At 60.5% G+C, this 25,740-nt stretch overlaps 1 protein-coding gene and 1 long non-coding RNA gene across 2 annotated transcripts; one reads left to right on the top strand and one right to left on the bottom strand.

Annotated features, from left to right (window-relative positions):
- Positions 1-831: 831 nt before the first annotated feature.
- TGM2 (transglutaminase 2) lies at positions 832-16,243 on the bottom strand. Its single transcript, XM_049816854.1, has 13 exons — positions 15,944-16,243; positions 13,428-13,607; positions 10,651-10,893; positions 9,380-9,498; positions 8,359-8,487; positions 7,540-7,720; positions 6,379-6,514; positions 6,148-6,251; positions 5,793-6,032; positions 5,346-5,618; positions 2,455-2,615; positions 2,055-2,191; positions 832-1,765 (listed from the first exon to the last, which is right to left on the bottom strand). Exons 1-13 carry the CDS (start codon positions 15,951-15,953, stop codon positions 1,609-1,611), a joined length of 2,070 nt encoding a protein of 689 aa, XP_049672811.1. The 5' UTR covers positions 15,954-16,243; the 3' UTR covers positions 832-1,608.
- A 4,937-nt stretch (positions 16,244-21,180) lies between these two features.
- Positions 21,181-24,973, top strand: LOC126045563 (uncharacterized). Its single transcript, XR_007508108.1, has 2 exons — positions 21,181-22,209; positions 24,312-24,973. It is a non-coding gene; the product is annotated as an uncharacterized LOC126045563 (long non-coding RNA).
- The last annotated feature ends 767 nt before the right edge of the window (positions 24,974-25,740 follow it).

Here is a 25,740-nt window from a genome sequence, read left to right as displayed (position 1 = left end):
GGTGCATCCCCTCTGCCTGGGGCTGCTGTGGATTTGGGAACCCTCGGCTGCAGCAGGAGACCACCAGTTCTGTAATGGCTTTTCTGGTGTTCGTTTAACAAGGGCAGGGAGGCTCCCATGATGTTTGCAGGGAGAAAGCAGGAGGGTCATGTTCTGGTGTGAGAAGTGCTTGTCTTCAGCAGTGCCTTAACCTGTTCCAGGCTTGAGACAAACCCCTGCCCTCCTCCTGCATCCCTGCGCTCAGCCACCCCTTTTCCCTTGCTCCCAGGTTGGGTTTCTTGTGCTTGGGCTGCTGGCCTGCGCTTTCTCCAGCTGCCTGTGGGCAGCCCTGACAAAAGCCTGTGTGTGCAAAATCTGTTCGTTTCGTTTCCTGTACGGATTTTCTCTCCTGGTCTTTGTGCACAGTCGCAGCAGCACGGTGCCATTCCTGCTATGGGAGAAACACTCCGGGAATGCATGGCATCCGCGTTAGTCTCTGCGGCTGCACTGCATTGGAGGCTGAGCGCAGGTTTACCCTGCGCTGTGGCCGCTGCCGAGTCGTGCTGTGGGACTGGGAGAGCCGTGGGGGTCACCGCTCTTTATGGATACAACCCCTGAGCTGCAGAGCACCCCGAGAATGCCAGGCTGTGCCGGCTCTGCGGCTCAGGGTGGAGGGAGGTGGCTGAAGTGGAGCCGACAGCATGGCTTTAGTGCAGCAAAGTGTCGGCCACAGCAATAAATCCACAGCTTCAGTGCTGGGCTGGGGCTGAACTTGCCCCCCACCCGCTCAAGTGCTGGGCGAGGAGCTGCTGGGTGCCTCTGTTTGGAGAGGATGCTCAAGGAGAGCCGGGATGGCTTTAAAAGTGAAAAATAGAGTTTTTATTCAGTGCTTGCATAGTTAATTCACGTCAAGGAAATGTCCTGTCCCTCACTGCACAGTGTTTGCAGTGACAGGAATGGTTATCAAAGCAAATACCCTGCTTTACCTATGCAGCAGGGTTATATGCAGTATGTATTTCTATATAAATAGGTTTGTTATATACGCATATAGCATATGATCAGCTTTGTGCTCACAGTATACAATCTTTTCTCTACCAAACTGTGTTCAGAGAATTGCAACGGCACGTGTGAGCACAGCTGAGGTGCAGTCAGTGCTGGAGAAGGTTGTTCGGCTGTTTGGTCTATGACATGGGCACTGCGGCCCGGGGCTGTCAGTGCTGCAGAAAGAGGAGGGGGCTGGCCGCTGCCTGGCTGTGCTGGCCTTGGGGGGGCTCTGGGGGTCCCTGCTGCACCCAGGCAGGGGGACAGGCAGGATGGGGACGTTTCCACCCCGCGGGGCAAGGGAGAGGCGGTGAAGCGAGCGGCTGGTACAGGGAGCCTACGAAAGCCCCCAGCCCCGCTATTCTCTCCCCGCTCCCCTCGCTTCTCTCCCCACAGCACTGAGCACTCCCGGGGGGGAGCGTGGCACCGCGGCCGCCACGTCGGGGTCAGGCTGGGCTTCGGCAGTCGTCCTTCCGTGCGCCGCTGGGACCGTCTTGGGCTAAAGCAAGTAGGGGGCCGGTGAGCCCCCCGAGCGGGAGGGGAGGAGGCAGGGTCTCTGCAGCAGGGGGGGACGGCCACGGTGGCCGCTCACTTGGGCTGGGGGGCGATGATGACGTTGCGGTGGCCCTTCACCCCCGTCAGCTTGTCGCTCTCGAAGTCCACCACCAGCTTGCGCAGTCCCGACTGGCGCGGCACGAAATCCAGCCTGACCTTGGCCTCCGCCTGTGGTTCCACAGGCTCCTCGCTGGGGGAAGGCAGGGGGTCGGTGGGGCGGCCCCTCTCCCTCCCTCTGCCCAGGACCCTGGGCAGCAGGGACCCCCCCAGTGGCACGGCCGAGCCCCCCCATCCCCAGCGAGGCGTGGGGCAGAGATGCTTCGAGCCCCTGCGCCCCACAGGGACCAGCACGACCCCAGCTCCCGCTGTGCCCATAGCGGAGCCAGACCCCAGGGCTGCCCTCCCTGGGGGGCTCCAGGCACAAAAATCTCCCCCTGCCCCGCTCCCAACGGCCGGGTGAAAGGAGAAAAAGCTCTTACAGTTCCTTGGTCTGCTGCCCATTGGTGAGGCCGGCACCCTCCACCACGAACATGCAGTTGTTCAGGGGGGCTGCGAGGGGGTTCACCAGGCTGATCTCCGCCACCAGCTTCCGATTCTGCATCGGCTCCCCTAAAATCTGCAAGCAGCAGGGGTTGGAGCCCCAGCACCGCCATGCCTGGGGGTGACGGTGCTCCCCCTTGCCCTGAGCCTGGCAGGTCCCTGGGGATGCAGCGCTGCTCAGCGCTGCAGGACCTGCTGCCCAATCCCCACCATGGTGGTGTTGCCCCAGCCCCAGGGCTCGGGTCCCTGGGAGCAATCCCCCAGGGTGGTTGCAGCAACCTCCTGTCAATGGGAAATGTCCCCCCCAAACCCACCCGGGACAGGGGGCCGGGCCCTTACCCTGATCTTGATCTCCGGATTCTGGATGTAGACATCCCTGACTGCCACAACAACATCGCCGGTCTGGTACTCGGTGAGGAGAGCCACCACCTTGATGAGGTTGTCCTGGGTCAGGCTCTCCCCATACTTCTCGTACAGGATGCGCAGGGGCACGCTATTCTCTGGAAGGAGAAGCAGAGCAGGGTCAGGCCCCCTCCCCAGCCCAGTGGCTCTCTGCTGGCACCCAGCTGCTGCTGGGATGGTCTGGGGTCTCCAGGAGCTTCTCCAGGTGCTTTGCGAGGATGGGAAAGTCTCAGGGGAGCCGGGAGTCCCGCAGCACTGGGAGTACCCCTGTGGGGAATGGACACCATGGGGTGGGCATGGCACTGTGGGCCCACAAACAAGCCTGTGCTGGGAGGCGTCAGTCCTAATTGCTTCCCAAAGAAAACGGGTTATAGTTAGCTGTCATCAACCCCCAAACAAGCTGCAGCCACCTGCAGCTGTTTGTCCTGTGCCCAGCTGGGTCCTCGGGGTGCTGCTGGGGTGCTGGGCACCAGTGCTGGTGCTGGTGCTCCCACCCACGCAGGGAAGCAGGGCTGCGAGTGCCCAGCTCAGGGCAGCGGGCAGGGACCCCACAGCCCGGCCAGGGTTCCAACACCCAGCGCCAGAAGTGACGGTCAGAGCACGGGAAGGGGAAGGAGCCACGTGTCAGGGCAGGACCCTGGGGATGTGCCAGCACCGGGGTCCCAGAGGGGCTGCGCCAGCCCTTGGCAGCCGGTGCTGGCGGCGGCAGGCAGCCCGGCTTCCCGGCAGCTGCCCTTGCTCAGCTCTGAGCGTGATTTATCCCAAAGCCATTTAGGGACTGGGCTGTCTTGTGCTGAGGGTGGGAAGGAGGCTGAAGGCAACCAGCTGTGGAGCTGTCTTGAGGAAGGACCCCAGAGAGGCTGTGACCGCTGGAAGCAAAGCCTGGCGTTCCCGGGGCAGGACGTGAAGTGCCGTAGCACCGGCTGGGGCTGCGGGGAGAGGGACGGGCTCAGCACCGCTCCGGCTGGGATCCCTGCACCGGCACAGAGTGCAGGGGGTCCCTAAAGGCTGCAGGCTGGGAAGTCCTGGGGTCTATATTCCCAGGCAGGAGCTGGGGGGAGAAGCTTCAGGAGCTCGTAATTAAAGCTTCAGAGAAAATGATGTTGAATTAACTTGTGGACAGGGATGTTAAAGACCCTAAAGGCCAGCAGGGCTCCTCCAGCAATGCACGGACCCTGCTGTCCCCGTCCAGCCCTGCAGAGCAGTTCTTGCAGGTGCTGGTACCTGCCAGTGCCGACACCGTGGGGAGGGGGTGCCAGCGTGAGCAAAGGCAGTGTCCTGCTTCCCTTCGCAGCAGCGACAGTGGGCACATTCGTTATTCCCTTCAGGCAGCTCAAGAAACAGCAGAGTGCTGAGTGCTGCATTTGTTATGGGCCCTGTTAGGAGAGCAGATCTTGGTGTAGATTAAAAATTAGGCCATTCCAGGACAGCAGATGTATTACGTTTCCAAGCCCTGAAGGGTCTGTAGAAAACTGACATAAATCAAAACTCTTGTTTAATTACCAGGCGATAACGCTAATTTGTAACAAAGGCAAACGAAGGCTCAGCCAACTCGCACCAGGAGAGCTCTGCGGCGAAATGCCTGCCCAGGGAGGAGATGCTGAGAGCTTCAGCGCTGCTGTGACCAGCCTGGCCGACAAAACCCAGGGCTGTCTGCTTCCCCCCAGCCTGGGACCGTGCTATCGGAGCTGACCCAGGGTCAGTCCCGCTCTCCCTGCCTGTGGGAAAATCCTGCCAGAGACACCAGCCTAGCCCAGCTCCGGCTTGCAAAGCGGAGGCGTGTGGAAGGGCAAGAGAGGGATGGACACGAGTGCAACAGAGCGCCCTGGGGACGACAGCCTTGGGATGCACACAGCTTGCTCCCTCGGCATGACGGATTCAACGGCAGTAACTTTTGTCCTGCTCTAAGTGCCTTTCCAACCCCCTGCCTGAGCAATGTTCCTTATCCTTTCATCAAAGATTAAAAATCCCCAGTGGTAGATAAATAAGGAGGAAGCCCTGAAGGAGGCATTGCTCACTGAGCAGCCTTGTGATGGAGCTGCAGTGCGTGTGAGCGCCTGCCAGCCTGGGGCTTTGCCCACCAAGGCGGTTGCTGGTGAATGGTGGTGATGCGGCATGGGCGGCACGGGGCTGCCGGATGGATAAACGCCCCGGCACCTGCTCTGGGTGCCGGCTGTCCCTACTGCCCAGCCCCAGGCCATCCTTTAACATGGCTGTTATTGCACGGGATTAAACAGAAACCTCCAATTGCTGCCCCATGCCAGCCCAAAGTGTGCCGACCTGATGAACCGGTGGCGGTGGTACAACCGGAGGGGATACAACAACCCCTGCAGCGCTGGGCAGTGCCAAGCTGGAGAAGCAAAGATGGGGAAGGCTAAACGTGAAACCTGGCCTTTGGCTTACACTGTGTTTTTAGGGAGGCTGGTGCTGATCCCCAGGTCCTGAGCAGGGCTGTCGGGCTCTGTGCAAGCCTGCAGCCCTTCCCGCTGGTCCCATCTCCCCATGCCAACCCCCTCAGCGGGATGAGCCCAGCTCTTAACTGCTGCTCAACTGTCGTGTGTGCGGAGCGGGCGGCTGTGACCAGGGTTTCCCCTCTGGAAAGCTGTCGGTGCAGAGCCCGGAGCCGGTGGCAGTGGCTCTCTCCCACAGGCTGCCCCAGCCCCTGACCAGCACGGTGGTGCTCTGGTGGGGGGACCCATCCCCATCCCTCGCCCTGGCACCATAACCTCACCGCAGACCCCGGAGACGCAGTTGAACACGGGAAAATTGCTGACCTGACCCCAGCCCTCACCCAAGCATCCTCTCCTCGCTGCCAGCGGGTCTCTTACCTGCCCGGGGCGCGAGGGTGACGTTCAGCAGGTCCTTCATGCCGCACTGGGGCCCGACGGTGCCGTTGTAGCTGGCGGTTCGAGCGCACAGCATGAGCCTGCAGACTCGCTCTACGTCTGTGTTGTTGTTGATGACGGCAAAGACGTCGAAGTCGCAGCCGTTGTTTGCGCCCTCCGACAGCTTGATCTTGAGGTGCAGCCCCTCGTCCTCCTGCCTGAGAGAGCTCTTCTCGTGCTCTGCCTTCGCAAACACGTCTCTCTCCTTTTCAGACCCTGTGGTGCATGAAGAAAACCCGTGTTTCCCAGGAGGACGTGGTCTGGGCTGCTTTGCCCTGATCCCTAGAGCCCTCCTGGTGCAGTTGCTGCATTAATTAATTGTTCCCCAACTTTGTTTCCCAACAGCCCACCCCGCCCCAGGGTGTCTCTGCCCCCACTGCCGCCCCGTACCCTCCGGGTACTTGTAGGTGTGGGTGATGTCCTCCCTGCTGTCTTTGCCCACGCTCTTGGTGCTGATGTTCTTCCCCACGACCGAGGAGTGGGTGCTCTTCTTCTGCGACCCGTCGCGCTGCACCACCCAGTACACGACGTCAGCGTTCACCTCCGCGAAGACGAAGGGGATGTCGTACTTCAGCTGCAGGTCGCCCTCCTTGATGGCTTTGACGGGAGCTGGCCCGCAGCAGAAAACCCCTGCAAGGGAGCGGAGATGCCGTCACCGCCCGGGGTTCAGCCACCGCGGGGGCAAGACGCTGTCGTGGCGAGGGGAGACCCTGCCGGGTCGGGATGGAGCACCTGCGCGCCGTACCTTCGCTCTTCTCCTGGGGTGTCGGGTCCAGCGCCTGCCAGCCATCGTAGCCGGCTGCCAGGTCCGGACGGGCCATCCAGGACTCTACCCAGCAATGGAAGTTCCTGCAAGAGAAGCCAGGACATCGGGGCCTCAGCCTCTCCCAGTGCCCGCTGGGCTCCGGGGAAGGGCTGGAGAAGGGACAAACGCTGCCCGGGGGTGGGCAGGCCAGGGTCCTGCCGTGCCGCTCACCAGATCATGTCCTTGGAGCGCTGCTCCTGCTCCCCCGTCTCGTTGAGGTAGCGGTCGATGACCAGGTTGCCGTTGGTGTCGTGGGCCGAGTTGTAGTTGGTCACCACCCGGCTGGGGATCCCCAGGCACCGCAAGACTGCGGGGAGTCAGGGCAGGGTGAGACGGGGGTCCCAGCACTGGGGGGCCCGGGTTTGCACGGCTCCCGTCCCAGGCAGCCCCAGGTTTGCACAGCGCCGGGTTTGCACAGCTCCCGTCCCATGGAGCCCCAGGTTTGCGTGGCTCCTGCCCTTCCCTTTTCCCCTCAAAGGGGTGCCCAGGGACCGATCCCCAGGACAGGCTGGTTCCTGCAGTCGCTGTGGGACTCGGCGTGCCGCGGGCGAGATGGGTGGCACGCGGCACTGACAGTCGGCTGGGTTTTGATACTGCAGTAGAAAAAAGGCTCAAAAGTGGCTGCGAGTGCTTTTGAGGGAGTGCATGGGCAGCAGCGCGCTGCAACCTCTTATTTAATCTCACAGCTGCCTTTTACTGCGAGCAGAGCTCCCTGGGGAACAGGGAGGTAGTTATAACGCTTCAAAGGAAGGCTATAAACTTCTGTGAGTCGCAGAAAATCCACTTTAGTTTTCTGCTATTTCTCTTCTCTAAAAAGGATCTCGTATATCTGTGATATATAAATGCACACGCGCACTCATGCAACCCCTCAAGTGCGTTTTTCTCAGGATGAAACTGCGCAAGCGTGCAAGTGTGCTTCCCAACAGAAGCAAGCCTGGAATTTTTCTTCTCTTTTGCCCCAGCCCGACTGCCCCGGTGGCAGTGAAATTATTTTGGTCTCAGTGGATTCATGACCTTATTGCAAACTTGACCTTAAAGCCCCTTTCCTTCCTGTGCTGAGCATCCAGTCCCTCCCCCTCTGCCTGGCTCGGGGGCAGCACTAATTGAAAAGCCAGAGCCCTTTTCTATCATTTTTTTCCCTCCATTTCCTGACAAATTAGAATAACAGAGAGCTTAATTGCTAAGCAATCATTCCAGGCTGATTGTAATCAGCCCTAGAGGTTCTCTCCTGCTGCAGGACTGGGAGCAGTGCAGAGGGCCCAGGGTGGAAGCCCGGGTGGGGGGACACGGGTGACCCCATCCTGCGGGGAAGGGGGAGATGTCTGCTCTCACCAGTACATGCCACGGCAGCGAAGACCCAGCACTGGCCATACTTGACTGGCTGGCAGCCAAAGTCCTTCCACCTCTTGAGAATATCCACGCTCCCGATCCAGGCCATCGGGCTCATCCCATCTTCGTAATGGTTGTCCCACCGCCCTGCCAGCACCCCGCGGTCCTCATCGTTACAATTTACCTGTGGCACGACAAGAGGAGGCTGGTGAGGGAGGGAAAGTGCCTTTCCCCAGCTCACACGTGCTGTCACACTCATGAGCCATCCTGGAGCCGTGCAAGAGCTTGCCGGGATGCAGGCGGTTGCGGTGCAAGAGCGCACCGGGATGCACGCGGATGCGTGCATCCCGGTGCGCTCTTGCACCGCAACCGCCTGCATCCCGGCGTGCTGGGGATGCACAGGTGAGAGTGGGTGGATGGAGAAGCCGTAACTGGGATGCACTAATTGGGGAAGGATTTTGGAAACATGTCCTCCTGCCTGGGAGTTTGGGGATGAATATCACCTGCAGCAGCCAGCGAGGAGCAAAGGTTGCTCCTGAGATGATGCGTGCTCACCTCTGCTATTTCTTTCCTCTTAAAAGAATCTTATATATAGGTGATATAAAAGCAATAGCAGGAAAGATTGTAAAAGGGATGCGAAACACCCCAGGGAAGGAAACTAGTGTAACTGGAGGGGGAATGGCAAATGCCACGTCCCTGTCACAGCTGTAGTTGTGAGCTATAGCTGGGGGGGGGCGTTTGCACCCCAGGGAACGTGGGGTGTTGGGGAGCCTGGGGACACCCTGCTGGGCACGCTGGTGGCCAAACCCCTGCAGGACTCACCATGGCACTCACCACCCTGCCGATGTACACAGGGTCGTTGCGGCGGGAGCAATCCCTATTCTGGTCCCTCAGGAATTTGGGGTTTGTGTCCAGCAGATTGAGGCAGATGGACAAGATGTCATCCTCGAACTGGTGCAGAGCGGGGAGAAAAGGTGTGTGAGGTCCCCATGGCGCACGGGGGCTCTCCCACCTCCGTCCTCCCTCCCTGGCTCACCACGATGCCCCACAAACAGAGCTGCCGGGCACATGGGGGTCACGCAGCCCCGGGGTCCCCTCCTAAGGCCAGCACCCACTGAGTGACTTTCCCTGGTTTGTGCCACCGCGATGAGAGGCTGACGCTGCGGCTGGCAGAGGTTCAGCCCGGGAAGCCCGAGGGCGAGCTGCTGCCCTCGCACCCGGGCCGGATCCTGCTTCCTGCAGCCGCCGCTGCGCAGGGGTCAGGCACGGACCTGACCTCCGGGGAAAACCACCTATTTCCCATAACCCGGTGAGTCACAGCCTTTCCCCGAACTGAGACGTGGATCCTGGGGGGGCCGCGCGCACCCTTGCTCCCGCTGGCTCTGCAGCCCCTCCAGAACAGCCCGGAGCTCGGGGAGGGCGGCCGGGGCTCCCCCGGCACTGGAGCCCGGCGCAGCGGTGGGGGGCTGCGGCTCGGGGCACGGGCGCTGCCTTATCGGCACGGCCGGCACGGTGCCGGGGAGCGCATTATCGGGCACCGGCTCCCGGCGCAGCGTGGCCACCCTGATTAGGGGCGCGCGCCCCTGGGGCCCCCGGGAGCCGTGCAGGAACGCTCCCTTCCCTCTGCCACGCTTCGAAGTCAGCACGTTCCCCTCTTGGAAAGGAGATCTTGGTTGGTTTGTCGCATGGTTGTGTGGTGGGGCTGGATCCTCCCCAAGGTGCTGGCTGCATTCGGGGTGCACGTTTTGGGGCGCACACGGGGCACCAGTCCCCGTGCCCTGCAGCGCCAGGGCTGCACGGGCTGGGCTCGGCCAGGGGTCCCGGGGGTCCCTGCCCCGCTCACCTGGCCGAAGTTCCAGGGGGTGGAGGTGATGTAGTCACAGGCACCCTGGTAGATGAGTCCCTGCTGGGACAGCACGTACTCGCCACGCTTATCCTCATCTCGGAGGAAAACCGTGTCCTCTGCGGGGAGAGAAAGAGATGGGGATGGGGCTCTGCCCCACAGCCCCCGGCCCTGCTCAGGGCTCCCCCTCCCCAGGGATGGATCTGGTGGGAAATGAGGCAACAGGGGCTTGGAACTGCTCCCATCTGAAAAAGCTGTTGGAGAATTTCAACCCAGTTTGATTTGAGCTGATGGGAAGTTTTCAGCAGGCCTGTGGTTTTCCATTCTTTCTCATTTCTCTCTTTCTTTCCTCCCTTTTGCTTTATGGAGTTGGGTCTTTTCCCAGGAGGGAAAACCTCCCTGGTGGGAGAAACAAGCAGTGGGAACTGGGAGAGATCGCAGCTGAAGCCATTTTGCTCACACAGCAGTTACTGCTGGAAAAATCACTATTTACTGGAAAAGTTTTCAGAAAAAAACCCAACACATGCATCTCCAGACTAGCGCTCGGCAGAGCCCTGGGTGAGTGAAGCTTCCCAATGCCCCTTATCTTGGCGGAGCCAGCACCGAGCGTTTGGGATTCAGGAAATCGGCCAGTTTGGCCCCGGTCTGGCCGGGTGGAGCTGGGAGTGGGGCAGCACAGGACTGCTCCTCGGGGCAGAGGAAGGACATGGATAGATAAAAATCCCAGCTGTTGTTTGCCCAGGATCGTTAAACCCTGCAGCACTGAGCCTTCCTTCTCTGTCAGGCTGCCCAAATTTCACTGGGACAGTAACGTCCCTGGGAGCACCCAGAGCTCGTCCCTGAGGCAACACCAGGGGTGGGAGGGGCTGGCCAGATGGGGGCAATGAGGAGCAATTAGGGGTAATTAGGGGCTTTTCCTCTGCCCACCAGGCTGGGAGCTGCTGCTGTTGCTGTTGCTGTTTAGGGCTTCGCACCAGCACCACAGAGGTGAGCTCCTGTGGGGCACTGTGCGGTGGGGGCAGCCTGGAAGGGGCATTGGGTGTTTGGGGTGCTGGCAAAGGGGCTGCGTGTGTCCTGGGGTGGGGGACAGTGCTCGTGGCCCTGACCTGCTGTGGGGACCGTGTGGAGGTGGAAGCAAAGTGTGGATTTCTGCTTAGACCTCAGCTCGGGACAGGGCTTGGGGCACCTGGGGTCTGCCCCGGCAGAGCTGGGGGGTGGTTTGTGCTCACCTTGCCTGGGAACCCCAGGTCTAGGGAAGGTGAAAGCCTCACCTGGGTGCCAGGCGTTAAAGAGCAGAACGAAGTGCCCGATGTGGTAGCTGGTGCCCTGGTAGCCGGTGGAGGTCTCCAGCGTCAGGCTGTAGCGGCCGATGCAGGCGCTGGTTGGGGAGCAGAGCGAGACGGAGAGGGAATTCCCGTCCTGCTGCTGGACGACGGCGCTCCAGCCCGATTCCTCGGGGAAATCGGTCACGGCAAAGTGGGACCTGGTTCCTGACGTCTCGATGGGGCAGGGTCCTGCCAAGAAGGAGCATGTCAGCTCTCCTGGTGCTTTAGGGGTCCTGGGACCCCCACGCCCAGGGGGCTGTGCCAAGGGGACCTGCCCTGCAAGCTCCCCGCAGTGTTCCCGTGCCCTCTGCCCTGTGGCAGCTGCCCGGACCTCAGCTCTTGCAACCCAGGAACGTTTGCTGTTTGGTTTGTGGGGTATTGGGGGCATGGGGCAGGCCAGCCGTGGGAAGCTCAGGCATGTCCCTTGCTGTCTGGGAAGGGGCAGGAGGGAGGCACTCGCCCCACGGGTGCCCCAGGGCCAGGAGAGCGGAGGGGGTGCTCGCCCCGGTGCCCACCCCAGGGCCACGTCTTGTCCCCTCATCTGCACCCCCTCCTGCCTCTGCTTGGAGCGGAGCTGCCAAGTCCCCGTGCCTGTGTAGCTCCGTCCTGCCGCAGCCCACGGTGCGGGGGCCCCGCCAGAGCCCGGCCGTGAACCACGGAGCCCCCATTGCCGGGGTGCTCTGGGCAGGAGCCCTGCTATGCGTGTGCAGCCTCAGGCGTTGCTGCAAACATCCCACGATTAGCCATTACATCAGTGGCCGCGGCGCTCGAGCCGAGGACAGCGTGATCCCTGCCGGATCCCTGCCGGCCCCTCCGAGCTCGCAGCCGCGTCCAAGCCACCTGCGCCCAGCCGGCTCCAAGCACCGCTCCTCTGGGGAGCTGTGATGCCCGGCCCCGGCCAAGCGTGGCTCCGCGGTGATGCCGGTGCCTGGGCAGGGTTGGCCAGCAGCCGGGGCAGCGGTGCCGCTGTGGTCTGCTCCCCCGCCACCCCTGCCAGGAGCGCAGCTCCGGGCCGGTCCCCTGCCAGCCTTCGCCCGCAGTGTGGGCAGGACGCCAGGCGAATCGCCAAAAATACTCATGAACTCATGAGAGTGACACAGTTTCTCCTTTCTGTCCTTTCACGGAGGCTGGGTTGAGCTAACCCTGTCCTTTGGCAAGGGTCAGCCTGGCCCTGCCGTGGGGACAGGCAGCCACGGGAGCCTGCCTCATCCTCCTCCTCCCTGCCTGCAAAGCCCGCAGCATCCCCCCACGCCCCAGGCGCCTGAGCAAAGCTCTTAAAACACGGCCACTTTAAAAATACAGGCTCTATTCTTACACGGAGCCGTTCCCCCCTTTCCTGAGGGAGGTGGTAGGTGGCCTCAGCAGCTTTGCTGTCCCGGGGGGGCACACAGGTCTGGCAGCCCCTGCCCTGACAGGGCTGTGGGTCCAGCCCCAGTGAGGGGACAGGCTGGGGCCACCTCCAGTGGGGCGGCATGGCCATGCGCCTTTGCGAGAGCAGAAGTGTCTTTGTGAAAGCCAAAGTGTCTTTGCGAGAGCTGAAGCACCTTTGCCCTTTTTCTGCAAGCTCCAGGACTGCATTCCAGCCCAATGGCAGCCGCTGCCAGCCCGTGCCTTTGTCCCGGGAGGCTGCGCCGTGGGGCTTCGCCTCGCTTGCAAAACCAGCCTGGGATTGCCTGGGATGCAGCACGACCTTAAAGAAACCCGGCGAGTTTGAGGGTGGCCCCCCTGCCATGGCTGCCTTGGGACTGGGGCAGGGGGGGGGAGCGGCAACGAGGGAGCTGGGTTTGTGTTTGTCACCCCATGGCAGGATCGGAGTTTTTGGGGGGAAAAGAAAAAGAGAGTTATACAGCGCAAGGAAACCCGAGTGCAGTTTCACTTTGAATTCTAGCCTGGTTGACTCAGCAGGATGCTGCAGCCCCAAAATAACTCTTGCCCAAGAAATAGCTTCCTCCCCCTTCGCTCCGAGCTGGCGGTGGCCGAGCCCCTGCCCTGCGTCTGTGCCCAGCTCTGGCCGCAGGAGTGACGTCCCCGTCCCCGCTGCTCCCGGCAGGCTCTCGCCAGGGCCGTGGCAGCAGGATAAGTCCCCAGCAAGGAGCCACAGGAACCTGCCAGATGCTGCGCCCGGCTCCTGTGTACCGGCTCCGGCACCGCTCGGTGGGGCTGTGCGCTGGGGACGCTCGATGGGAACGTTTCCTTTCTCCAGGGTTTGTGTTTCCTGAGCAAACCCCGCTCCAGGGATGTCCGAGTGATGGAGGAGGGGGGGAGCAGGGGCGGCTGGGTAAAAATACCATCTGCAAAAGTGCTGTGAAACCCTCTGGCTGAAAAGATTTGCTTTTGCTGATGTTTCTCAGAAGGGCAAGAGACTCGGGTGGGTTCCCCGGCCACAGCCAAGGCGCTTCCCAGTGAGCTGGCGGCTCTGGCACGTCCCTGAGTCTGGCTTGGGCATGGGAGGAAGAGGAGGCGGTGGCTTTTTGTTTTCTTTCTTTATCGCTTCCCTTCAGCTCTCATTATGGGGCCATGTTTCCACCTTTTCTCTCCGTCTTGGTATAAAAGCTGTTCATAGCACCGGCCTCTGCCGGGAGGGGACGGGACACGTTCAGGGACTGCGTTGCGACGGGGCACTGCCACGTGAGCACGGGGTGAGCCCTAGGGCAGGGGCAGAGGGCAGCTCGCCCTGCGGCAGGCAGGCGCTCGCTCGTGGCGTAGGGCACGGCGGCACTCACCCGTCTCGACGTTGAAGGCGAGTTTGTCCACCCCCTCCTCGTAGCCCCTGCCCGAGAAGCACAGGGTGATGGTGAAGGGCTGCCCCCGCCGCACCACCAGCTGCTGGCCGCCCATCTCCGCCGTCCGGTGCTCCCGGCCGTTGTGATCGCACTGCAGGTCCCATTTCTCCAGCACCAGATCTGCAAAGGCAGCAGCACATACAGCTCTCCCCTCTGCCGCACGTTCCTGGCCCCAAGGTGCGGCCGTGCCCTGGGACTGTAATTGCTGTTCTCTCCACCCTGAGCCCTGGGTTTCTGGACCTTGGTGCCGGGGTTTGGCAGCCTCCTCTGCCCAAGCCACCCTGTCCGCCCCGCGGTGTGCCTGGCACAGCCCTGGGCGCTGCAGCCGTGCCAGGCTCTGAGCATCCCTCCTGGAGGGGTCTGCAGGTTGGGCTCGCGATCGTGGGCTGTGAGCCCGCCGGGGCAGAGGCAGCGGTCCTGCAGCTAGCCAGCAGCCAAGCTCGCAGCGAAGTGCTGCCCTCCTGACCAAGCTCTCTGCTGTATTTCTTGTGCTGTGGTGCTGCCCTCCACGGTATCACCATGGAGGAAGGGCACTGCGTGCTGCCAGGGCTGCGCCAGGTCCACAGCTTACGGCATCCAGCGCTGGAGCGAAGCCCAGCGCTCATCTCCGCTTTCTGGGAGGCGTGGGGCCATCGGCCGGGGACTGCTGTCTGTGTGCCCCCACCCCAAACAAGCACCGCTGAGCCTGGAGAATGCCAGGGATGTTTCTGTGCCTCAGCCAGGCTGAGGGCAGCTCTCCGGCAGCTTTACTGCTCCGCGACTGCTGACAAATTGGTGAGACTGACCGTAAATTCGGTGACAAAGAGGGTGTCTGATTCCCTGGCCTTGGGCGCTCTGCCTCCCAGCCCAGGCAGGGCTGTGTGCTGGAGCAGCCGGCGGCCGAGTCCCTGCTGCGCTGGAGCGATGCGATATCATTCATCATCACTCAAGGCTGGTGACCCTTGCGTGCTCTGCCGACCGATGGGTTAGTTGCCAGAATAAGCAAAAGTGTTTAGCGCAGGAGAGCACGCAGTGAGCTCGGCGCCAGCCAGGGCCCGAGGCAGTTCAGAGGGGCGATGCTCAGCTCGCCTCCCCCATACCATGGCTCTCCCTGGCTGTGCCCTTCCCAGTGCCAACATTAGTGGTCACTGATCCCTCCTTGGGCCAGTGCCAGATGGAAACAGCTGACCCTGAGCTCGCTGTTCCCACAGCTAAATGGAAATCCTGCTCCTGGCTCTCCAGGCACGCGTGCAGCCCGGAGAGGCATTTGGGCTCATCACTGGTCCCCACCACACTGCAAGAGCTGCTGCAACAGCTAAAACTGCTCACAAATAAGGGCAACATCCCTCCAGCTGGTCCACTGGGACCCTGGAGCAGGGACAGAGCACAGAAAGGTCCTTTCCCTTGCCACCTCTCCCTTTGTAAGTAGAAGCGTGGCTCTGTGCTACATATAGCACGTGAACTGTGTGAGCGTGAACCTCGCTGACAGCCAAACTTCTTGCATGTAAGTGTGTTAAGAGAGCAGGACTGGGGCTCCTCCTTGTCCCAGTCACCCAGGGTTATTGTCCGCAGCGGATTTAGCAAAAAGCAGATTTTTCAAAGCATGGGTGCCTCTTCCCAAACTGATCAGTGCCAAGAGACGGGCATGCAGGCAGTAGCAGCGTCCCAGGCAGCACCACACAGGAGCAAGAGCTGCCTGGTGTGTAGTGGCTCAGCTTCGTGCCGGGAGCTGGCGGCGCCCGTGTCAGTGCCCACCCCGAGGGACCTGTACTGGTATCGCTGCCGTGGTGCCGGGAGCCCGGTGAGCCGGGACAGCCCGCGGCGCTGCTGGGCACCGGAGCAGAGCGATGCAGTCTCACCCAGGGGACTGCATGCCCATCGGTATCGCACGGTCCCGTTTCCTGGGACTTTGGAGACGGCTCTGTGGGAGGCAAGGGGTTGTCTTTGCCCCCCCCAAGCTCAGAAAAGCCACCCGCGTGGAGGGATTTCTGAAGGCCAGAAGCATTGCTTCTGAGTGAGCCTCCAGAAATCCTCCTTAAACCAGGGTGGGATGTAGGCACATGTTCCTAGTCCAGCTGTCAACGCTCTTCTCCGAGAGCGCTGAAAGCTTTAAATAGCACCAAACTTCAGCCTGTAAACACCGGCGGCCCCTCGGCCCGCCGAGAGCCCTGCAGCTGCGGCGGGGGCACGGGACGAGGACGGACCCCCACGAACCCCCGCTCTCCTCGTCGCCGCCACCTCCGGTTCTCTCCTTCCCGTTCCCCATCGCCCTTCGGTCTACCGGGACTGCGGTGAGCCGGCTTTTGGGCCGGCTGGCAGGAAAGCGACCGGGCGGGCGGTGAATGGCCGAAGGTGCCGCCGAGCCCCGGCGGAGGGGACGCTTCGCTCCCGGGCGACCCCCGGGACGGCGGCGGGGGGAGCTCCGGGGGGGCAGGAACGCCGGGCACCGGCGGGAGGGGATCGTCCTGCCGTCTTACCTTCGGCCATGGTGCCTGGCACCGGGGGGTCCGGGTCCCGGTCTTGGTCCCGGTCGTGGTTCTGGTTCTGGTTCTGGTCCCGGTCCCGGTCCCGGTCCTGGGGGAGCTGCCTCTCACCGCCCGCTGCCCGGCCCCGCCGCTCGCTCCATTTATACCGCGCCCGCCGCCGTCGCCGTGCACACCCCCGCGGCCGGGGATGGCCGAGGGAAAGCAAGGGAAAACAAAGTTTCCAGGAAACGGAGTGGGTTTGGTCCCACCTATTTAAAACACATCCCCCATCCCGCAACACCCCCCCCCCCCCCCCAAAAAAAAAAAAAAAAAAAAAAAGCCGTTGGAGGTTCAGCTCCCGCTCAGAAGAGCCGGGGCCAGCTCCTGCCCCAGCTCCTGCCCCAGCTCCTGCCCCAGCTCCTGCTCCTGCCCCAGCTCCTGCCCCTGCCCGCAGTGCACAGCCCCTCGCCGCTGGCGCCTGGAGCCTCCCCGGGCAAAGGCTGGAAACGCTGCCCGTTAAGAGGAGGAGGGGTGGGTGGGGAGGAAAAAAAAAAGTGGGGGGAGGAGAGGGGCTGTGCAGTTTACACCAAGATGCCAGAAACTTGAGGAATGTTTTCTCCTTATAAAGTTTTCTTCACCCGTGCCTTATCTCCACACCCGGCCATATCTGGCAAGGGATACAGTGGCTTGGGATTGCAGCAGCCGGTCCCCCTTCCCGTAAATGCATCCCTAAGAGACAGAGTGGCTGGAGGGAAAATGTGCCTGAAACTGCTCTTTGAAGAAAAATGCGCTGGAAACCTTGCTGTTTACTCTGGGGCATGATGCCACAGGGAGGTGTGCACAGAGCAGGGACCGGCGCTTTCCCTGGCAGCCCTTGCCCCATGCACTGGCTGTCCCTCTCTTGCCTGGGGGTCTCTGGCCCCACAGGACTGCCAGCGGTGCTGCCTGGCCTGGCCTGGCCCTCCCTGGGCACCCCAAGGGTGACCCAACACACTTGAGACCACATAGCAGGGGCAGAGACCCCACACCTCCATGGGGTCTTAGGGTTTGGGAGTGCCCCCGGTACCTGAGCAGCGGTACAGCTTGTGATAAATAAGGTCTTGAGAAGTTTCACCTCTGGAGCAGAGTTTATTTAGTTACTGGGTTTTCTTCAAGTCACTTAAGCTGACCCGGGCCAGGACCAAGGATGGGTACCTTCTTTGCCTGGCCCTTGGCCGGCTGCGGGACGCTGCAGCCCCTGTTCCCGAGGCAGCTGCATGCTGGAAACCCTCCTCACCCTGACGGGTCCCCTCCTGCTCCCCCAGACCCCTCACCCTGTTCCCTCCCCAGACCCCAGGAGGTTTGGTGGTTCATGCATTGCTCCAGGGCTGCTGTGGGTAACGAGGACCTTCTTGTGGATGGCAGTGTCCTGAAAGCGGTTGGGGTCCATCACTTGGTGTGCTCGGGGTCACCCACAGGGCCCCACACGCAGGCTGTGCCCCAGTAGAGCCCTGCTGTCTTGGGCTCTCCCGTGTCCCGGTGTGCCCTGTTCCGATCATGCAGCCGGATCCGCTCCCCCGTCACTCAGGGCAGTCCTGGCAAGGGGCCCTTGGCTGCGGGCGATGCTTTCTGCTCAGGCATGCCCACAGCACTGTGCTGGGAGGGTTTGCAGCGAGATGTGTAACTCCTCCGGCTCCACAAAGGGCTTTTTGGTACAGTGTCACAGGAAGGTCTGACCACGCCAAAAGCAGAAACCCAGGAGAAGCTCCGCGAGCCAGGGACTCCCAGCGTGGCTGGACCCTGGTCCCGCCATGGGGGGCACACGGCTGATCTTGCAGCAGCGCTGCCCCGTGTTACCCAGCGTGGCAGAGGGCAGAGGGGCCCTGGAAAGGCAGCGTCCCCGGTGAAGGAGCTGAGCTGGTGCCGGCGCTGCAGCCGTGGCCGGTGGAGCCCCCTCCCGCATCGTCGTCTGTGAGGGAGGGGAGGGAGCTTAGGGCGAGTGCAGCAACTCCTCGCTGAGCGAAAGCTCAGGGCAGCTGGTTTTAATGAAAGCCATCCATGCACTGCTCCAGCATGTGTGTGCACAGGCTGGGGCGTGCAGGTGGCGGCGAGGGGAGCCTTCGCCAGGGTCACCGCTGGTGTCAGCACGGCCCTTCTCACCCCCGCAGCCGCTAACCCTGAGCAGTGCCCACCTCATCGTGGGGCAAACCCGTCAGTGCACCCCTGCCATTACCACCAGGTCCCACTCTCCTTGCTCAGACTTGGGAGGAACCTCTGAAAACGTCGCCTTCTTCCTCCTCCCAGACCCCTCGGTGCCGGCAGCGTCGGCAGAGCTGGGTCGAGCCATTCCCACGGATGCAGGGTGGGCTCACTGGCGGTGGGGGTCCAGGGGCTGCCCGGCTCTCTGGGCATCAGGCGTGCAGGAATCCCTCTCCCCTGCCAAATCGCTGCGGGGCTGGGGCCGAGGGAGGGCTGGCGGCAGCGGGACCCCCAGTCCCGCCGGCAGCTGTTTTCACCTGCCCCAAGCTGGCCCCGTTCCCAGGGCTGCTTCCTGGGCACAGGAGCCATCGCTATCAGCAGTGACGTGTGCCAGTGTGTTTGGGCTCACGCTGGAGGGTGCGGGGTCAGGTTCCGTCTGTACAAGCCCGCTCTTCCTCCCTTACCCTGTGTGAACTTTGGATGCACTCAGCAGCCTGAGGTCCCGCGCTCGGGATGTATTTAATTTGCTCCGGGTAACGTGTGACAAACAGCCCGTAAAGGCACTGTCTGCCGCAGAGCGAGCGGAAACAGACTTCTCTCGCTTGGCTCAGAAGCAGGAATGGTTCGTCGCCCCGAGGGGTGTTGGTGTGTTTGGGGTGCGCGGGGCTGGGCGAGCCGGGGCGCCCGGCACTGGTCAGGCTGTAGGGACTCATTTCTGTCTGGTTTTCTGGCCAAGCACAGAGCTGGAACAACTGACAGCGTCTGTCCCTGCTCTGGTACCTCTGTCAGAAGTGACAGGAGCTGGGTGGCCGGCTGTCCCCCGGGGCTGTCCCAGGAGCCCCAGGCTTGGTCCCAGCATCTCAGCAGGAGGAAACCTCCCTTGTTTCCGACTTTAGTGCCCACTTCGCTCACCACCACGTATTGCAGAGGCATCTGTCTGCCCAGGCACTGGAAAATGCTGCACATGGAAGGCCAACCACACTGATGGCGTTATTTTTACTCTCCTTAGTAAGACAAAGTTGCATTAAGAGGGTGTTTGCGCTGCCGGATGCCCAAAATAACTCCTCGTTTGCTCAAGGTGTTCAGCGGAGGACTGCGACTTCCCTCGTACCCGCCCCGGTCCTGGAGCTCCTTCAAAGCGTGCTGGTTTCTTGCCTTCCCCGGTCCTGCGCGGGCAGAGCCTCTGTTTGCTTTCCTGGGTGTGTGCCGGGGAGGCTGGCAGCCCCCGGCTGCGCCCGCACATCCTGACTCAGTCTCTTGTGCAGGCAGATAAACAAGCCCTGAAAAGGGACAGTGTCTTCCTCTGAGTCGCCCTGTTAAGTTGTCAACCGACTTTTAACAGATCTGCCCGTTAGCCTGCATTGCCTCCCACCCTGGGGTGTTCCCCAAAGGGTGGCCCTTGGCAGAGCCACAAGCTGCTGCCTCCCGCAGCCCTCCAAAGCCGGGGTGACCCCGTCCGCTCCCCACCTTGTGCGGTGACCCCGCCAGCCGGAGCCCCTTGGCGGGGAGCCCGGCATCGTCCCATCCCTATCCCAGGCTCCGCGCTGGGTGGTGGGTCCGGAAAGGGGGCGGCAGGGCTGGGATGTGACTTGAAGAAAAGGTTAAAGGGTGAGAAAGTGTTTTATGCTCGCGATGACGGGGCCAGCGGGGAGCATTTGTGGCTGACCGTAGGGATCCTGGCACGTCAGACGTAGCAGTTACCCCTTGCACGCTGGAGCCGGAGAGGAGCTCTGATCTGCGAGCATGGAAAAATACTTCAAAAATGGGGGGAAAAAAACCTGTAGCTGCTCCGTACTTGGTAGGGACCGAGCTGAGGGCTGGGCAGCGGTGGCACACACAGCCTGTAAGGGCATCGCAGTCCGGGATGGAGGACGACGGGCCGGCAGATGGGGGAAGCTGGGGTCAGTGGCTGTGGCGTGGGCAGACACCGTCGTTTGGGGCAGGGGCAGCAGCTGGCTCTGTGCGGGCATCACTCCTGTTTCGCGGCTTTTGGTCACCGCTGCAGTGACCAGCTCTGGTGCTGGGCCAGCGGTTGAGTGAGACGGGCTCAGCGTTGTGCCGGGGCTCCCACGGCGGCAGGGATTCGGGACCCGGCACAAAGGGGCTCTTGTTCCCGGCTGCGTGCAGCGGGCAGTGCCGGCACGGCGGGGGGGGCAGCTGCCCGCCAGGCCAGGCAGTGTAGGGAACGGGCAACCTTTCCTTTGTGAGGAGAAGTGGCTTTTCCAAGGAAAAGCAGATTGTTTTTCCACCTGGCACAGCCAGGTCCTGGGAGCCCGGTGTGCTGTGGTGTCGCAACCGTGGGGCATCTGGTGGGTGCAGCCCCGCAGGGTTGAAGCATCCTCTGGTCACGAGGCACGAGGATGGATGTGCCAGCAGCATCAGATGTGGTCCTGGGCTCTGGCTCACCGCTCTCGGCACACGCCGAGCCAGAGGCTGTTACCGAGAAATGCAGAGTGCCAAACCAGCGCCGTCTGCGGAGGGGTGAGCCAGCCAGCTGATACACAGCTTCTCTGGAAAGCCCTTGGGAAAGGCACTCCAACCCGCTTCTAAAGGGGGGGTTGAGGAAGAATTTGTTATGTCACTGTCTTTGTTCTTAGGCCGAGCCCGTGTTTTTATTTAAAAGAAAGGAGAAACACAAACCTCTCTTGATTTACTGGGTCTCTGAGCTTGGTGGGGGGGCAGGAGGGCTGGGGCAGGATTTTCCTGGCAGGGCTCCCGCGGGATGGGGCAGCCCTTTCCCACTGCCCCACGGCGAAGGAACCTGCGGGCGGGCGGCAGCAAGGCGTGCAGGGGAGATGGGTTCTCCGGCCACGTGAAGCCTTTCTGAGCCGGTGGCCCCGGGATGGCCACGAGGTCGGTCCCAGCCGCTGGCAGGGTCCTGCGGCATGGGAGGGTGGGCTGCGGTGCTGCACGGGATGGACTCCTGTCCACTGCCAGCGCAGCTGCAAGCAGGGACACGGTGTTTTGCAACCTGAACCGGTTGAACCTGGTGAGAGGTGAATTCCAATCTCCGGTGTAATTTCCCAGCAGTTTGCTGGAACCCCCCCAGCCCTCCCACCCCCGGGTTGCCTGCCCTTCCGAGGCACCTCTCCCCAGTTGCAGATGGGCTCTGATGGGGTTTGTGGGAGGAAAACAAGAAGGGTCTGCACTCCCCGGCCATGGCTTTGGTGTGTAGCATGCTTGTGTTCCTCTGCAAGTGCATGCGTCCGGATTTAAATGCCTGAAGCTGCGCGATTCCCAGGACTCGCACGCGAGCGATGTGTTTCCCCCGTGTGGGGGGTCTCCTGTGCCTGCCTGTCCCCTCAGCGGCTTCCCGAGGTGGGTATCTGCCGGGCGCCGGGGTGAGTGGCGGCACACTAGTGTTTTCCAGCCGTCCCTCGGGACGGGGCACCACTGGGATTCTGGAAAGCAGACGAACTGGAGTTACATTCGGCCCTCAGAGTTTGACCCTTTGGCGTTACCTTTCACCCTTCCAGTTTTCCTTTGGTATTGCTTGTTTTTTTGTTTTTTCTTTCTTTTTTATGGCCACTCCACTAGCACCAGACACCTCGGCCTGATGATGGGCGAGACCCGACTTTGCTCTATCAGAGCAGGAGCTTGGAGATAACAAAGCTGCTTTGGGACATCTCTGCTCGCTGCTGCTTCCAAAACTCTCGCAAAGCTGAGGATGGAGCTGTGTGGCTTTGTGTTGTTGTTCAGCTTCCTCTTGCATTAAGGCCTCCTTCCCTCTGTGTTTACCTGCTGAAGCCAGACCCGGCGTCTCGGCTGCACCCCAGGAGGACAAATTCAGGCACGACTGCGTTTCTGCTGCGGCGTGAGCCAAGTCCCCATCCTGCACTTTGAAACGCTCGCGGCTGTTTGTGGCTGAGCCCTAACGCCAGGAGCTGTGTAACAGGAATGGGCCCACGGCTGCTCCGCTGGCACCAGAACTGCTGGGGGTCCTGTCCAGGGGGTTCGTGTTGTCCCACTTGTGGTTTTCCCTGTACCTTTGCCTTGCTACCCATTATCCGTGCTTTCCTCCTTGCCTGGGGAAGAGGAGGGCAGTCCTCTGCTCCGGGGCTGGTATCCTTGTCTGACCCACGTCCCATCTCTGTCTGCAGGTTGGTTTTGTCTTCTGCATCCAACATTTATTACCTTTTTTCCTTCAGAAAAAAAGTATTTCTCTGGGCCTTGTGGGAACTCGCTTCCACAGGCTGGGCTGGCTGTGGTGTCCCGACACTGCCGGACACCTGCCAGCCCGGCCTCGCTGGACATCCCCAGCCAGCCCGTGACTAATGATTTTGCCATTTCATGGGTGGGAAAGAGACATTGATTAACTCCTGCACTTGCCTTTCTGGAAAGGTTATAGCTTAATTGGTCAGACGCAGAGTCATAAATCACGCGCTGAAGGATCAGCGGAGATAAGAAAATTTTTGCAGAATGTTGCAAAAACACTTTTTGGTAGGAGGAATCCAGCTGTGCCCACCCAGCTGTGGGAGCTGAGGGCAGCTGAGAGTTGCAGGGCTCCTCCGAGGAAACAACTCGCCCTCCAGCGAGGGGCCGGAAATTCTCCCTTCTGTTATCAGTTAATCTCAGCACTTGCAAAATATCCTTTTTTTTTTTTTTCTTTTGGAAAAAGAAAAACAACAGGAAAGCCATTGTTTGCTTTATTCAGAAGAATCTGAATTCCATCTGTTTTAGAAGATGATTCTGTTTCTCCATGGGAAGTGCTATTCCCCTAACCTAAAAACTAAAATTTAAAAAGTCCCAACTTTTTCCTAGCCAAGGAAGGCAGTGGAGGAGGGAGAAAAGGCTCTTCCCACCAGGGCAGATGAAAGCAGAGTGATGGCAGCACCTTCCCGTCCTGGGGACTCTGGCTGGTTCAGGCATACCACCACCTCGGGCGGTCCTGCACAGTGTGGGCTTGGGCGAAGGCAAACACCGGCCAGCACTGGCCCAGCTTGGGGGTCCCTGCCAGCCCGGGGATCCCCCTGGCCCTGGCCCCAGGGACCCGCCAACGCTGCTGGCCAAGTACTTGGAGCGGGCAAGGAATGGCATTGCAGATACGGAACATTTATTATTCATGTCTGTAATTATTTCTTCCCTGATTCTCCCCAGCATTTTACTGAGGAATTAGGATGTTAATATGAGCAATCTCAAAGCCACGCTGCAGACATCGCTATTACTGCTGCCGCACTGCTGCTGCTTAAAAACGGCAATTCAGAAAATGCCCCCAACTTGCTGGGTTGGCCCCAGCTCGCCGGTGTCTGACCCCCGTCTTGATGTGCAGCAGAAGAGGGGCTTGGTATGGCCCCCAGCATCCACCCTGGTGGTGTCTCCTGCTCTCTGTCTTGACTGGACTCTCTCTCCCAGCCACCAGGCGTTTGCTTTGCCTGAGTTTATTGCTTAAACTATTTCTTTAAAAAAACCATCCAGGTCTATAATTCCAGCTCCTTGCAGCCTTTGGGGCAGCCTGTCCCTTCCCAGCCTGTCCCGGAGCTGAGACCCGGCTGTCGTGGTCAGGGCACGGTCTGAGTCCCCAGAGCCTGACAGCCAGCAGGGATGGGGGTGAGGGGGTGCTCCCCTGCACAGCCTGGTCCCAGGTGCCAAAATCTCTCCAGGCAAGGTTAGGGGATGCCGAGATGCAGAAACTGGCTTTGCTCCATGTGTGGTGATGATAAAGAACAGTAGCATAGATTTGAGTGCCTTTTCAAAGGGGTTCCCAGGAAACTGGCTAAACAGAAGTAAAATAAATTAAAAATGCTGAGCACCTCTTTCATTTCAATGAGGAAGCTAAAATAGACATTGCTTGCCCCAGTCGAGTAAAGAGGCAACTTCCCGACATAGGGCCATGAAGCCTAAGGCTCGGTCCCTGCCACTCCTGCCCTTCTCAGATTTGGTCATTTCAGCCTCTGACCTGGCATCACCACTGGGGATGGTGCAGGGGAACAGCAAAGCATAAAACATCTTCTGGGGCACTGGAGGTGTTATTCTTAGAAACAAGCAAAGCACCTTGGAGTCAATACAAAGTTTTATTTGCGGCTGCTAGAGAGATTTCATCTCTTGAATTATATGATGCGATAGACAAGATCCCAATCCGGCTGCCACCCTATGTACGAGGAGCTATCTGTCCACAGCCAGCCTGAACGGCTCCCAGAATTAATTAAAATAATCAATCCCAAAAATGACAGAAGTATTGATTAGCATTTTTGTCTCTTCACAGCCTGGCAGTGCTGTGACTCCAGGAGCATTGCAGAGTGATAAAAAGCAGCCTCAGCTGTGGATGGAAGATGCTTATCCAGCGACATCGCGTGACAGCGTAGCAGCGAGGGGTTTATACGCAACGATGGCATCACCCAAACGCTTCCATGCAGTATTATTTCAGTAATAATATTCTCATCCCTCTTCCTTGCTCTTGTTCAATTTACACAGTGGTTCATTTTTAAAACCTGTCTTATTTACTACTTTCCTGGACACGGTAAGAAAGCAGGAGCGGCGGAGAGGGGACCCTCTGCACCCGCTGATGCCAGGTGGGCTGATGCAGGCAGCTGCCTGAGTTTTGGGCAGCGTAGCCCCAGCAGACCCCGGCTGGTCCCAGGAGCTGCCTTGCCGTCGCACGGGTCCCCACAGAGGTGTCCCTGCCCGGGAGCCGGCGTGCCTGCGGCGGCGGTGGTGTGCGCAGCGCTCGTCAGTCTGCCTTTCCCAAGGGTGATGAGTAACGTGGACGGCGTGTCCAGCCCGTCAAGGCACCGGCACAAGCCCAGGGTGGGACGTGTGTGCTGTGCTGGTGGCAGGAGGCTGAGCTCAGCCGCACGTGGCTGATAACAAGGACTTCTGAAGCCACGGGTTTCTGTCAAATGACAGGCAAAAATTGGTATCCAAAGAGGAATTTGGAAGGCGTGCTGCTGCTTCGGTGCACTGCAGAGACAAGTGTGTAAGGGGATGGTACCACAAATCAGCTGTTGGTAGAGCAGAAAATTGAGCGAGGGAACTGTCAGGCTGGGCTTTAAATGCTTTTGGAGGTAGAAGAGATTTTTGGTTCTCGTGATGAGCTGGGTGACGTCCAGGTGGGCACGGCTTTCACCAGCCGCATGTGCGGGGCTGGGGAGCAGGCACGCTCGGCTGGCCGGTGCGGGGGGAGCCAGCCCCGGGCAGCTCATGGGGACGTCGGGACAGAGGGGGGGCTCATCCGTCTGCTCCTTCTCCAGATTTATTTGCTACATCATCTGTGCAGAAGGGGATTTCTGAAGCCCTTTAAACTCGCTGCAGGGCCAGATGGTTAGGCATGGGTAAATATCATAACATGAAGAGGTAGGAAAAGTGGCCTGGCTGGGGTGACCTCGGTGACAATCAGGAGGTGGTGTTGACTGGGGAATGGAGCAAAGCCGGCTGGGTTCACCCAGGATGGATCGTGCAGACCTCCCCCAGTGTCTCTCTATGATAATTACTTTTAAGCCAAAAGGAATAGGATGGACCTTGGCTAGTGGGATTTCAGTGAAGCAGTGATAGAAGTGCTACTAGGGAAATTAGTGTTTGAACAGGATAAGATGGGAGTTTAAAAGAACTGAAAGAACAGACAACGCATAGGACTGGGAACAGAAGCGACGGGCGGGAGGTCCCAGGGCAATGTCTAGGGAGCAGGCTGGGATCGG

Source organism: Accipiter gentilis, chromosome 14 (assembly GCF_929443795.1).
Source record: "Accipiter gentilis chromosome 14, bAccGen1.1, whole genome shotgun sequence".
Taxonomy (NCBI): domain Eukaryota; kingdom Metazoa; phylum Chordata; class Aves; order Accipitriformes; family Accipitridae; genus Astur; species Astur gentilis.
This window is presented reverse-complemented; position numbering and strand designations above follow the sequence as displayed.

Bases quoted from the DNA above. Each gene is read 5' to 3' on its own strand.
- TGM2 (XM_049816854.1), bottom strand. The intron at 8,488-9,379 runs GTGAGCGGGGCA...GCTCTGCACCAG, and splicing joins CCCCCTGGAACTTCGGCCAG to TTCGAGGATGACATCTTGTC. The intron at 2,616-5,345 runs GTAAGAGACCCG...TTCTCCTTCCAG, and splicing joins CACCCTCGCGCCCCGGGCAG to AGAATAGCGTGCCCCTGCGC.